We start from the raw sequence: 14,642 nt of genomic DNA, 5'->3' as shown, positions 1-14,642 counted from the left end.
TTTGTATTAATGTATTTTGGCAAGTAGATTTACAACAAAATTCCCTGATATTCCATGACTTTTCCCCAACAATGATGAAATTCCCTGACTTTTCATGCCTGGAATACTTTCCAAAATTCCATGATATTCCAGAGGTTCCATGACCTGTGGGAACCCTGCTTGTATGAGAAGACCTGGCAGACACAGGCAGATAATCAGCACTTGGCAACTAGAATCAGCTTCAACCTTTCTTTGTGTCACCTCTGGAAATGAAGCTGATGAAAGACACAAAAATAGCTATCGCTTAATATGCTAAATCAAATCAAACCAAAAGTGTAGCAAACACATTTTCTTGTAAACTAAGGTTTTAAATGCAGTTGTTTACTTAATTCCAAATAAAATAAACATCCATATCTGTTTAACCCTGTCACCATCAGTGCAGCCATTGGTTGTGTTGAATGCACTGCTGTAGCTGTCATCATATAAAGCCCGCCCCATGCCAGATAAGTGATTGTGATGAAATCCTAGGTTTTCGGTGATTCAGCAATAGGCGCCAATGGGATCCTTTCCAGAGAGACCTGCAGGTTCATCTGGGCTCACCCAGGCTAGACTTCCACTATACTGTAACATTTAATCTTACACAACAAACGAAGACATCTTTTTACTGCTGCACTTAAGGATTTTTTGTAACAACAGATTTTATTATTATCATTAAATGACAGAAAACTGACAAGATCTGACTATCTCAAGTGTTAATCAGGAAAGAGTGAATTTTAAATTCCACATTTAAAGTGCAATTTATGTGCCACAACAATGACAGTAAAAAAACAAAAACAGTCTATTTAAAGTGCACAAAGAAGGTCCTGATCTCCTTGGGTGATATGGTTACACTGAAGTCCTCTGTCACCCCATCAAATATTTGTACTCCATCTGCAAACGTTAATAAAAATATTAATACAACAAAGACATTGACATGGCGACAGTTCTATTCTCACCACAACAAGTAATAACAGCATGAACCACACAGATATTCACCATGTGCCTTCTTTTACAGACTTCACTGTTGAGCTAACTGGTCATCCTGATTTTTATCTAAGGCCTAGAAGAACATGTAATTGAAAGAGTCTTACCATTTTTATCCATTTCTCCAGAAGTCTCCCACTTCCACCTTTGAAGGTCTGAGATATCCCAGGTTCCTGTGAGAGAGCGTTCACTTACCTCCGTCACCTCACCAATGCCCTGCAACACTCCCTGTTGAGATGGAAAAAAAATTATATGGGAGGCTACACTCTTTTTGGTATCAAAAGTCTCACAGTGTATCTCTAATTATACTGCATATACACACACACCTTAAGGTTTATGGTGGTGGCCTTGGAGAGCTCTGGGTCCTCGCCAGTTTCATACAGGTGCATGATCCTCAGCAATATCCTGTTGTAATCAGCACCTGGCTTCTGTTTACCTGCATCATGTACAATGTATAGATGATGTGTTTACCCTACATGAACAGATGCTTGCAATATAAGCACAAATGAGGGCTATTTGCTTGCGTGTTAAACTCATGCTGACCTGGCTCCAGGTTTTCCTGGTTCAGAGTGTGGTTGGGGCTGTAAGCCCAGCCAGGGACACTGAGGCTCTGCATGTGAAGGTTACTGGGCAGCACCACAGGGCGGACAGGCAGACTGGTCCATGACTCCTGTTGCTTCCATGGCATCTCTGAAAACACATGGAAGACAGATAACTATGAACAATCTAAACCTTGGATGGCATATTATAGATTAACTAATTAACCAATTAACACTTAGACACTTATTCTTGTTGGGCTGTTTATCTGCATTTAAACATACTATACACATATATACATAACAGGGACCATAACATTCAGCTACCCAGGCAAACAGTTATCTATCTGTGTGTGTGTGTGTGTGTGAGAGAGAGAGAGAGAGAGAGAGAGAGAGAGAGAGAGAGAGAGAGAGAGAGAGAGAGAGAGAGAGAGAGAGAGAGAGAGAGAGAACAAGTGTTGTTGAAGAGTTTCACATGTGTTTGAACAGGGAGGCTGAGTGCTTACGTGGTCTATCTATGGGCATAACCACAGGCCTGTGCTGAAGCTGTAGCACCTCACGGTGGTAGAGAGGTGTTGTTGCAGCTGCAGACCCCAACATTAGCCACAGAACTGGCTGCACCACGGAGGAGTCGTTGAGGGTCAGGTTGTACCCACGATTCCAGTCCTGGTTGTTCCACAGACGCCTGTGAAGCATCACCTAAAAAACACACACACATGATAAGATATCAGAAGAACAAGAGAATGGGATTTCAGTGGTTGCATTTGGGGGGCAAGCATAAAGGTGTCTGTGTGTGAGTCTGTGAGTAAATCAATGAAACACCAATGCACCAATACTAGAAACGTATTGTGATACCCTGAAACTAAAAATGTTACGATACCAGTATTGTAATATCTATATGTGTATATATATATATATATATATATATATATATATATATATATATATATATATATATATATATATATATATATATATATAGAGAGAGAGAGAGAGATTTTTATAATTTATTATATTATATATTAAGTTTGTCAAGGCCTATTCTATTAGTGATGTTTCAGGTTTTTGCTGTGGTACCATTTTAGTATTGGTATCAAGATACTCAGGCATGGTATGGTATGGTATGGTATGGTATGGTATTGGTATTGAAGTAATACTTTTGGTATCATGACAACAAATGAAAATGATTGTATATTTACCTCTATATAAAGTATAACAGACAGAAAGTGTTTAAGTGGGTGGATGTTTGTATGTTATTGCCCGTTTCTGAGCCTCTGTTTGTGTGTGTGTGTATGTGTGTGGTGTGTGTGTGTGTGTGTGTGTGTGTGTGTGTGTGTGTGTGTGTGTGTGTGTGTGTCTGACCTCCAGCTGGCCATTGTTTTGACTGGACACTCCGTGGGCTCGTTCACTGAGGATGACCAGTCTGCTGGACTCATCCTCAATGTAGGCTGCTCGCACCATCGGATAGTAGTTCTACAAGGACAAAGCACACAATTCTCACCACCAGATTAGTATTCCCTGCTTTCAACATCAGAGGCTAGTGTATTCCCATAACCACACTCTGGGGACTGGCTCTCTAAAGGCACATTTATCTGGGCATGAAAGCTATGTGGGTATTTCTTGTCCAACTCACCCTGGGGATAGAGTTGTTGGCGAAAGCCTTATATGTCCTCTTCATCATCTGATAGCCATTATTGTCTGTGAAGATGGTCCTGTTATTTTTCAGGCTGGTTCTGGTCATCAGGACAGTCTCACGGTTGACCACAAGGGGGCCCACTGAGTACCTCTGCTCCAACCTGGGGCAATGGCGCTGGTCCCTCAGGCCAGTAGGCACTCTTGTGACCACAGAGTAAGTATAGTCTTTGTCTTTTTCCTCCCTGTGAAGAGAATGTTAATAATCAAATGAATTTAAAAAGCCTACCGTTTCCAGAGGTAACTTTTGTTTGCTTTATCTGGGTTCCTAATCCTACTGTTACTGTATGTCTTTCAGCAGTTAATCCAGTATGACTTTCAGCAGGATCATCACTTAGGAAAAAAGGAAGATTTTACTTTGAGATTGGACATATAAGCTTGATTAACCTATAAAAGTACTGTCGGATCTCTGAGATGATCTTGCCAGGAATGATCTCCATGGAGACTGCTTTGTAGGCAGGCACAGCAGAGGTGTTGGTGCTGAAGATATAGTTGTCTGAAATCGGGCCTTTGTAAACGTCTCCATTGGACTCATACTCCCAGAAGTCCTGGGTCACTCTCACATTCCTATGCTTGTGCCTAATGGAGTTATAAAGCACCGCAAAGGCATCTGGTTATCCAGCACACTTATTACTAACCATCAGACATTAATATCCATTGTGTAGGAGCCCGTAAGCCTCACTCCAATGAATAGATCATACCAAGCCACGCTATGGTTGCTAAGCCAAGGCAATACAAAGTTAGATTAATGTCATTAAAGACTTCACAATTAAAGTGAAAAGTGAATTCACAATTCACCTTGAAATCGTTTGGAACACAAATGTAACACTTCAATCCATCCCTACCTGTCCACGATGCTGTGTAGCAGGTTCGTCTCCTGGTCAAACAATAGTTTGTAACAGTCGCTGAAGATCGGTAAGAGTTTCCGGCCCGTCCTTCTCCACTGGTTGACGTTCTGTCTGTCAAATTTCACCGTTCTCACCTTGTAAGTCCTGCCACACCTGGTGGACCCCACGCACGCGGAGAACTTGACGAGATATTTCCGGAACTGGAGCCCTCCCAGCTCAGCCACAATGAAAAGGTCGTATTCCGAGGTAGAATTCGCTTTTTTTTGGATCTGAGGATGAATAAATAAATATACCATGAGGTTTAAGACCAGACTACTTCATTTCACCCATACAGGATTATATATGTATATAATATATAATATACTGTATAATGTGCAGTATATATCAGTGTGTGTGTGTGTGTGTGTGCGCACCTGTGCCAGTACAGGCTTTCCAGACTCATCGAAAACCAGTGCCATGGGGAATGTTACTGTGAGGTTGATGTAAGTGGTGACGTTCCAGGCCAGAGGATTGTACACGATGATGTGCTGCTCCAAGTCATTTGAGAGATCTTAAAAAGGGAAACATAGACAGAATTAACAACAATGATCAAAATCATACACACAATTACCAACATTTCATATCCAAACATAAAATGGCAAAGACAAAATGCCATTCATACATATGAGGGGAGCAATTGGGAAATTGTAGAACTCCTGGCTGTTACCTGGCTGGAGTTTATGCAGGTCCTGAGAAGTACCAATGGACTGAGGCAAAATAAAAATTGCTGCCAGTAGTTCCTCAACTCCCATCATGCCTTGGGTGAGATGCTCCATATACATTTCAGCAACCTTTGGTGATTCTGTCCCTGTGATGCCATCATGGTGCTGAACCTGAAACAGCGAAGCCAACTTCAGCAAGATCCCGGTTTTGAGAAAGCGTAACTGACACTGGAAAAATAAAACTCATTTTAAATCAGGTACCTCCGAGACAGCCCATCTGAGGGCCCTTAGCTTTTCTAGGGCCCAGTCAGTTGCCACTGGTCCATCTGGGTAAGCGATGCGATACCGAACAAAGAGAGTTTCTGCAGCGTGAAGCTGGGAGCTGGCTTTCCTTGCCAGGCCCTTCAGAAGGTTCCTGGAGGCATAGAAACCTGACCATGCCTGGTAAGGTTCTATAATAGAAATATACATTCGCACAGTGAAAGATAGAAGAAACAATGGTTAATAAATTATTCATATAGATGGATCTCAGAGCCCTCTAACCAGTAGAGTACGGTAGGAAATCCTGATTTCCTCTCACTTCCCAGGTGAGGTTGGACTGGTGGACAGCTTGGAAGTACTCGCTTAGGGTGGCATACTGAACTGTTACTCCAAACTTATCGCTGTGCTGGTTAATGTAATCCATCAAAACATCCATGTTGGAGAATTGAACCGATGAATTGTAGAACTGCTTATCACAGCCCTGTGAAAAGGAGTATTTTAGTTTTAGAGATTACTGAAGCCAGATGTAGAGCTGCCATAACATCAATAGTGCTAATATTTCAAGGGCTTGAAGACAATATGGATTGCAATTGAATTTTCATGACACACATATGCAGACCATGAAAGTTTAGATTAGTTCATCACAACTGTTGAATTCTACAGTTAGATTTATATTTAAATATCAAATTTAGAATATATAGTAATTCAATTAGATTCAAATACTAATTGCATTAACTGATGTGGGAGAAGCATCACAGAAGTCTTATATAGATGAAGATATAATATGGATCTTGGACATTAAACAGACCCAAGGCCAAAGCACATGGTTGGTCCTGAACCACTGGGCTCTCTGTTTGATGTTGTCCACCATTGTCTGGGCATAAGGTTCCAACGTGCTGGGTGAGACGGGCAAGCTCATGTTGGGGTAGACACCATCTTTAGGGGGATCAGGGAACAACGCCACGCCATTCCAGTAAAATCCTGACCTATTAAGACATGCTACGTTACTCATAGCGAAATGCATGATTACCTGCACAAACACAGAGCCTTAAATTACTTTGATTATACCTCTGAAAACAATTACCAAACAACACTCCAATTCTCGTCTTTAGCCGCACATACATTTTCATACAACATTAGGCAAATTGGCTGTTGCATATCTTATTTACTGTGTTTATAATCTTTAAGGGCCGGTTTCTCAGACATGGATTAAGCTTGGTTCCGTACTAAAACAGAACTTGAATGAAGGTCTCCACTGAAAAAAGCTTGGGACAGTTTCCCGTACATGGATTAAGTATACTCCCAATCCAATTTAAATAGCTCTTTTCCAAATGTAGATCTTCATTAAAGCCCTCTTTTAGTCTAGGAGTTGGACTTAAAGGGGTGGTTCAGGATTTTGGACATAGGACCTCATTTCCAAGTTAGCAAGTGTGATATTTATCAGTGGAGACCGTTTTTAACACATTTACTCCTGTCCCTCTAGTTGCAGAGTTCGCAGGTGCTAAGCTAGCGCAAGTCATCAGTATGTGTTAGCCTGCCACTTAAATCAGTCTTACCCACTCCACAGTACACCCGAGGCAAATAAATTATCGCCAGACTATCGATGTAAATGTCTGTGTTGATAGTTTTATTTCTAACATTATTCTATCCTTGCATTTCAATGATCGCATTACATTTTGAGAGACTACTTAGCAGCGGCGGAATTATACTTGCTCTGGTTAGTAGTACTGCGCCGAAAAGTAAACTCCAAGCGCACTCCAATAGGGATACCTAGTAGTAGCCTTGGTAATATCAGTCCGCCGCTGCGTTGTTTAAATGCCTACTACCAACTTCAGGGAACAAAGTATAACTATTGCAACGCAATGCGAGGGTAGTTGTATTTCTTACACTATTCTACCAACACAGACATTTACATCGATTGTCTGGAATTTGCCTCGGGTGTACTTTGGAGTGGGTAAGACTTTTTTTTTTACTGGCAGGCTAACACATACCGATGACTTGTGCTAGCCTAGCACCTGCAAACTTAGAAGGACTGGATGAAACGTGTTGAAAACGGTCTCCACTGATAAATATCACACTTGCTAACTTGGAAATTAGGTCCTACTGTATGTACAAAATCCTGCACCACCCCTTTAATCCTTATACAAGAAACCAGCCTTAAAGGTTACTGTACTTGTTAGGTGTTGATAAGAAAGACAGTGTAATTACATGTTGGAAAAGGGTAGATGAGATGGGGTGCAGTAGCTGAACTGGTCCATGGTGTGGGTGAAGATCTCTTGCTTCTCACCTAAGGAAGGGGATCCTCTCCACACAAACTGCAGCCTCTGCGGAAACACATTATTAAAAATGGTGCATTTCTGACATGGTGCACAAGTTCTAGGGTTGCCACCTGTCCAGGATTTTCCTGATTGTCCAGGATTTTCATGGTCTGTCCAGGAAAATAAAAATAAAAATCCTGGACACTGAATGTCCCGGATTTTTGTACATGATGCGCAAAATGTGTATTTCAGTTTAATTGAAGCGTGCCTATTGCCTACGTCCATAAACGTACGCACAGCCTTATTGGCTCTACAAAAATGACGTAGCATAACATGGGTGGTGGTGGTGGGGGCACGCACCGTGGAGGTTCATTAGAAATGGTAAGGTGGAGACGGAGAGTGTGTGGGACAAGAAGAGACAGAGAAAGGAAAATGTTATTCCACATAAGCAAAAAAGCAGAACCTAATTATGTATTCCCCCTTTTTTCTCAATACTGCCCCCAGGTGTCCACAACTAAAAACTGTTGAAAATATAACAAAATAATAAAGGTCTGCTATTAAATAAAGCAATTAACTAAACAAATAACTAGAAATTGTCATTCTTACTAATTTTAGCTATACAATTGTCGCTTAGAATGACGGTTTTTATCTTGGGTTAGATGTGCGAAAGGCGCCGTTGCTTACAAACAAAAAGGTCGATTGGATGGTCAAAATGTCCAGGATTTTTGTCAGACACAGGTGGCAACCCTATGCACAACTGACAGACTGAGAAAGTCATTTGTCCCCAGGGCCATTGAACTGTTCAATGCCTCACTTAAGGGAAGAGGAGAGATAGACTTCTCTGCATAGTCTGTCTGCCTCTTCACCCCCTCCATGTTTGGATACTGTCTGTCCACTAGCCACTTTTACCACTGTCTTTATGCCTCACTGTTTGCGTGCTATATTAGCACATTAGCACATGCATAACCCCCCCCCCCCCCCTCCATGCCACAGCCGAACTTTGGCCACACTTATACATTTTCTTTAAATAGTTAAATATATAGATATATAGACTTTACTTTATTTCTGCATTGTTGCACTGTTGGACTTACTCATTTGCACTATCACCATGACCACTATCACCATTGCACTACCACCATGACACTCATTCAAACAGAGCACCTTAGAGTACCATACCTTACTATGCACAGAGAATCACAGGCTCAGTCCCTGCCTCAGTTATTGCAAGCGCCTCTGATTGATTAATCACCACTATGTGGATACTGTTTTTAGAATTGATTTAGATTAAGTGTTAGTTAGTATAATTTGTATTTTAGTATATTTAGCATATTCTTTATCTTCTACTGTCCTTATTGCTTAGTTGTGTTTTTATATTATATACTTTAATTACTCTTTCTGCTGTTAAAGAATGTGTTTGTGTTGTCTGTATGCTGCTGAGACCTTGAATTTCCCCTGGGGATCAATAAAGTATCTATCTATCTATCTATCTATCTTCCAGTTAACTTTCACTTTGAATATACATGCCACTAGCAGTCAAAAAGTCACTTTTAGAAGGGAACTTTTATTCTGCATACATCTTCCCTTGAAAGAGCACATTTTACCAATCAGTTAAAGAAAGTGAAGGGATTATTGCAAGTAACAAGATTATCAGTGAGTGTTTTGAGTGGAGTGCAATGTAATGCTTACACAAGGGACCACATTGTGTCAGTGCAATGGCAAGTTGCACCATATTTCTTTCACAATGAGAAGAGGGATTTTGACTTCTAGAACCTTGGGCTTACTAAAAGACCCTGTTTATATTTGTTTTCTGATCATCTGATCAAAAATGGTCAGTTCTAGATACAAGGGTAACCACCAAGACGCATTCTGATCTGATTACTCCATCCACTTGCCGGGGTGGTTAGAAACACATGTGACCACATATCCTTGGTAGGGGAAACTAATGTCTTCTGATATATCCCCTACAATGGCACCTCTAATCAATGTGAAGGCAGTAAGTAAGGCATAATGAATTGTCTGCCGGTCAGTATCGGAAAATAAGTCAGTGTGACAGGTAACAGTGTGAACAGGACCCGGATGCAAAGCAGAGAACTACTTACAGAATAATATGACAGACATGAGTCAGAAGCACAAAACTTGTTGCCATTGGCAGCAGTCGTTAATTTTTGCAGCTCAAATAAAATAAATATCACGTCCATTCATGTCAGTGGAATTTTCAGCAGCATTCCGAAGAGCTGTATAATAATGGAATCTGTAGGTGCCTGCATACTGCCCCAACAAACGCCCACAAGCATCAACAGTTGGGCTGGTGTGCACTCAGTTTTTTTAGAGTATCACTCTTCTTCAGTCAGTCTTATCAATTACTGTCTAGCCAGTGTGGAACTGGAATTTGTTTTTCTGAACATTCTAAAAACTGCAACCAACAACTGCCAACTATAGTATGTAAGGGCTTGTTGGGGCTTTGTTTGGGCAGTGTGCAGATGACTATTTGACTACCTAGCTGTAGACTTTGGATATACTAAATGATCTCAGCTGACCACTTCAGACAAAATTACCCAAAACACATTCTAAAAACTAATGTAAACAGGCCCATTTAGCACTAATTTCCCTCTAACAATTACAACCTCAGTGATCCCTTCCCAGTCACAGGCTTTATAACAATGATACCTTGTTCTTCTGCATGTCATTTTTGAGGTCATAGTCAATGCGTGATATGAGGTGAGCGTGGAATCCTGCTAGGGCGAAAAGGACCGGCGTGGTGGCAGAAGCTCCAAATGGATCAACATGCCACGAGAAGCGTGGCCGAACTCCAAAGGTCTCATACAGGAAGCCATGGCCCTCTGAAGGGAAGAAGCGAGTGTTTATAGATGCAGAACTGAATCACTAGTATTTGCATGAATTGATCTGCAAGTCAGATTTATGGAGTTACCAAAAGGCCATGAGTATCAGTGACATATATGTTATGTTAATGAATGTACTGTTATGTGTAGCCTATACTGTGTGCTTTACATGTATCGCAAAATCTGGAAAAGATTATCAAACTGGTTTCACTGCGAGAGAAAGTTCTGATGACTATTAATTTACCATTTTTGCTCAGGAACGATATCACTTTACCTGTCAGCTGAAGGATGGCATCATCTAGGTCCGTGACAGCCTCATCATGCATCACCTGACCGCCAATAATGAACTCCAGACGACCATCTTGTAAAAGCTGTCTAACCTAAGAGGAATTAGTATAGATGTTGTTAACAGGGGTATGCTTAGGCTGCCACTAAACTAGGGTAGCCTGAAAACAGACCACATACAATATTTCAGAAAATGTGGTGAATGGACTATGAGGGCAATTAATTAAATAATTCAATTCATGGTCAGTTATGACTTCCAAAGATTATGAAGGGAAAAAAACACAATCTAAATAAAAGATGATTTAGATCGATCCATCATCTCTTGCAACATTGCACTCGTTGTCTTGACTTAAATCCTTTGCTTTACAGCAATAACTGTTGGAGGTTGTTGTAGGCAAATTGTTTATATATACAAATTGTATATAACACATTCTACTGCTCTTCATACTATTTATCCTGCACATACACTTATTCTTACTACTCTAATACTGTTATTGTTTCTGCACTGCATACCTTTACCACACTGCACATAGCTGTACATACTGTGCATAGCTGTCTATATAGTTCATACTGAATATCCATTCTGTTTTTCTTATAATATATTCTGTTATACACTGCAACTATATTATTTCTACTACTGTTATAATATTACTGCTACTACACTGCACATATTTATATTTCATTTATATTACTGTAAATCACCTTCTGTAAACCAACTGCATACTGTCTACACTGCACTATATATCTTATCCTGTCTATGCACCACCTGTCTATACTTTGTAGCCTACATCATATTGCACTTTTCTGCACTTTTGGTTAGACGCAAACTGCATGTCGTTGTCTTTGTAAGCTTTGTAGGCACTTCTGTAGAACAGAATATTCATCATTTGTATTACAGAGGCGTCACATACATCAATGGAGACACAGGTTTGCTTCATACTTGCTGCTTATGTTTTTCACTGGCCACTGTGTCCCACCAAATGCGGAAGAACTCCTGCTCCACAGCTATGAACTTTCGATGCTTCACGCGTGACAGCTCCTCTACCATGGTGGTATAGACATCTGCCGCGTAAGCATGCATACTCTCCTACATTAAAAGAAAGCTTGTTAACGGAAAGACGCTTTATGTTGTTATTATTTCAGATAAGTTCATAATCATGCTAACAAAGGCACTGGCAACAGCAGCGGCCGGTGATGATGATATTATGTCTATGTCTGTTAACCAGCCAAATAAATTAGTTCGTTTCGTTTACCTGAACAGTGTACACCCAACCGACATCCATATGACTGTGTGGAATGACAAAGGTCTGAATTGGAATCGCCACATTTTCGGCTACTGTGAAGTAAAGCAGGCCTATAAAAGTAAAACTAAAATGAAGCCGCATTTTCCCCTCCAGCAAGACATAAAACTTTTGTTTACAGCGATGTGACTGTCACGTTGTTTTCTCACACCCCTCAACTACAGTGCGAGAGAGAGTCCAAACTTAGCCTACGCAAAATGAGCCCCTTTCGCCTTTTTAGTATTCGCCATTTACCTTTCAACAAAATAGTCTAACCTCATAATCCCCTTAATGGATCTAAAATAAGTTTTATTTGGCCTACATCACATTACAGCTGGGGGGGGTCATGGGTCTTTATAATCGGAGCCGTATAGTCTACGTGATTATTTTGATGATCATTATTTCATAATTGTTTTCTGGTAAGGAATAGCAGAAAGCAGACAGGCATTGAAACTATCATCTTTATTCCTTTATGTAACCTATGCATTTTGCATTGGGTCAACTTGCTTGCGTAGAAGATCCAAATCTTCAGTGTGTGAAAAGACTGAAAATATGGAAGGAGTTTAACCGCCTGTTGTAGCCGTAGCCTACCCCCACCACCCACATGTCTTCATTTTTTTTTAAATTTGTTTCATTTCTTATTAGCTTCATGGTGAGTACACATGTTTTTGTGCTTTGTTAAATATTCACACTCTGATAAATAGTTTGACATCCTTTGAAATGGTAGTTACAAGAGGGAATAGGCCTGATAGATATTGTAGCTTTCTACAATGGTAAATATTTTTGTGTTACAACTGATCAGAATCATATCTGATATCATCTCGTATTTAGGGAGTTTTCTCCAGTAACTCGCTCTCTTTGCGTTCAGCAAACACGCCCCCGCCTTTACCCCGGAAGTAAATGGACACCGATTCACTGCCCTCCAGGAGACTGCCAGGAGATGAATACATAACCTCGTCAGATCATGTCAAGTAACAGAAGAATAGTGCTAGTATTTGGAGGTTTTGTAGCAGCCGTTGCAGCCACATTCTATCCCATATTTTTCTATCCAATGTCGCATACAGATGAATACAGTAAGTATTCACAAATACAGAACAAGTAGTTATGTCTGCTGTTACTGAAGCTATCATCATGCTAACCAGGTCCTCAGAGATGACCTAAGACAACAACTAACTTTAATGGCAGCAGATGCGTTACACTTGATTTCATAGTCCATGTGGTGATTACCTGGTTTCAGTTACTTATCATGACGTTTCCCCTGTATGAATAAATGCCCTCACGTCTCTGTTAGGTGGTTGGCTAGCTAGCTAGCTAACCAACAATGGTCTGTAACGATAAGAATAATCATCTCTGAAATTCTGCAGGACAAGTTCAAACAGCCAACCGAGCGGGCATCAATCAAGCGGACGTACAACCTGTGGGTACGTACAAGCTGTATGCTGAGCAATGTGTGTGGATGTCAGATAAATTCTGTTTTGTGGGCCAAATGGTTATGTGGACCAACCTTTTGTTGATGTCAATGTAGCTGGCAGTGGCGACTGTAAATTTTACAAGGTTGATGAAGTTGACTTTTATTCCCTTAGGAGTGAAAATTTGGTCAGATCCATTCAAGTCCAAGTAATGGATCATTGTCCAAGATCGATCAGAGTGAATATTCTGATGAAGGCAAGACTGAGGAAGCCTGTGCTGGAGCAGTGATTGCAGATTGCTTAATGAATATCAGTTTGACAATGGTGTGTGTGTGTGTGTGTGTGTGTGAGAGAGCTAGAGTGTACGTGTGTGTGTCTGCTTGTAATGCACTTATTGTTTGGAGGTGATGGTTTGGGTTGCATTCTTTGAAGAACACTTTATCCTATGAATAAAGTCTATTGGATGTTAAACGCTGGAATAGGATTTTAAGATATGGAATCTATACCACTTGATTCATGAAAACCAGGAGGCTCTTTGGTCTGGCTGTACTACATTTGACATCCATCATGCTCCTATTTAAATGTGTAATTCCTAATAAAGTGTAGCTTTGGATGTTGTGCAGAGCATAAACATTTGAGCTCTTTGTGAGTTTCTATGACTACTAACTTCTTAAAACAGTCATAACACTTCTGAATCTGAAGTCGTATTTGATCAGCCACTTTGGGAAGTCCCTAACCAATAACACAAGGAACACAGGACAGCAATAGCACATAGGAACTCATTAAAGATGAACATGATATAATAAACATTATAATATAACATTACACCCTACAATATACAATAGTAGCCTATAACATTAGTCATATCTTTTGTGTATCAGTTGAATTAATCCTGCCTTAATCTATGATTATGTGAACGTTTCAGATTATATGTGAAAGGTAGCGGGCTAGGTTGAGTAAACAGGGAACAGAGATGGAGCAAGTGTTTATTACTACATATGTTGACACCCCTCTTCACTGAAAAGGAACATGTATAGTAGGAAACACAAACGTTAGTTACAACCTTGCAAGTTATCCTGTTTTTAGTAGACCTCTATATGCTGTGTACATACACCCTGGTGGCAACATGTTCTTTATACTGCCTTATACTGCTTATTGGGTGGGATGGGATCGTCTAAATAAAGCAATACATTTGAAAGCATTGTTAAGTTCCATACTGACAAATGGAGTAGAAAGGACAATGTGCACACTATAGCATGTATGTATCATCAGTATCAATCAGTATAGTTGCAGGAACATCTAATTAAGCATTGAATGGAAAATGACAGGTCATGATGAAATGGCTGTCCAAGCCCTATAGTGCGAGGAGGGCATGTAGTCATGGTGACCGCTGGCTCTTGTTTGCTGTGGAAGGTGGCAAGGTCGGCCCACTGACACCTATTTATTTATACCCCTTAATTAGCAGTTCACTGCACAGATGTGACTCCTTTGTGATGGGTGTATGGAATGGCTTGGGACAGGTCATTGTTC

General features: G+C 40.5%; 2 protein-coding genes across 2 annotated transcripts; one reads left to right on the top strand and one right to left on the bottom strand.

Moving 5' to 3' along the window:
• Positions 1-657: 657 nt before the first annotated feature.
• man2b2 (mannosidase, alpha, class 2B, member 2) lies at positions 658-11,868 on the bottom strand. The gene is made up of 19 exons (XM_076289373.1): positions 11,677-11,868; positions 11,364-11,510; positions 10,413-10,518; positions 9,966-10,138; positions 7,249-7,364; positions 5,849-6,026; positions 5,323-5,521; positions 5,041-5,231; positions 4,785-4,950; positions 4,492-4,628; positions 4,076-4,347; positions 3,618-3,809; positions 3,172-3,415; positions 2,901-3,011; positions 2,045-2,237; positions 1,546-1,692; positions 1,329-1,438; positions 1,110-1,230; positions 658-909 (listed from the first exon to the last, which is right to left on the bottom strand). The coding sequence occupies exons 1-19, from the start codon at positions 11,806-11,808 to the stop codon at positions 818-820; spliced, it is 3,027 nt and encodes a 1,008-aa protein (XP_076145488.1). The 5' UTR covers positions 11,809-11,868; the 3' UTR covers positions 658-817.
• A 713-nt stretch (positions 11,869-12,581) lies between these two features.
• On the top strand, positions 12,582-13,764 carry smim20 (small integral membrane protein 20). The gene is made up of 3 exons (XM_076289787.1): positions 12,582-12,776; positions 13,068-13,124; positions 13,287-13,764. Exons 1-3 carry the CDS (start codon positions 12,668-12,670, stop codon positions 13,322-13,324), a joined length of 204 nt encoding a protein of 67 aa, XP_076145902.1. The 5' UTR covers positions 12,582-12,667; the 3' UTR covers positions 13,325-13,764.
• The last annotated feature ends 878 nt before the right edge of the window (positions 13,765-14,642 follow it).

This window comes from Alosa pseudoharengus, unplaced genomic scaffold, assembly GCF_046254945.1.
Source record: "Alosa pseudoharengus isolate Yale_2024_CS ecotype anadromous, Long Island Sound unplaced genomic scaffold, YU_APseudo_1.1 YU_APseudo_1.1_scf_17, whole genome shotgun sequence".
NCBI classification, from domain to species: domain Eukaryota; kingdom Metazoa; phylum Chordata; class Actinopteri; order Clupeiformes; family Clupeidae; genus Alosa; species Alosa pseudoharengus.
Note: the sequence above shows the minus strand (reverse complement) of the source record. Positions and strands in the feature narration are given on the sequence as shown.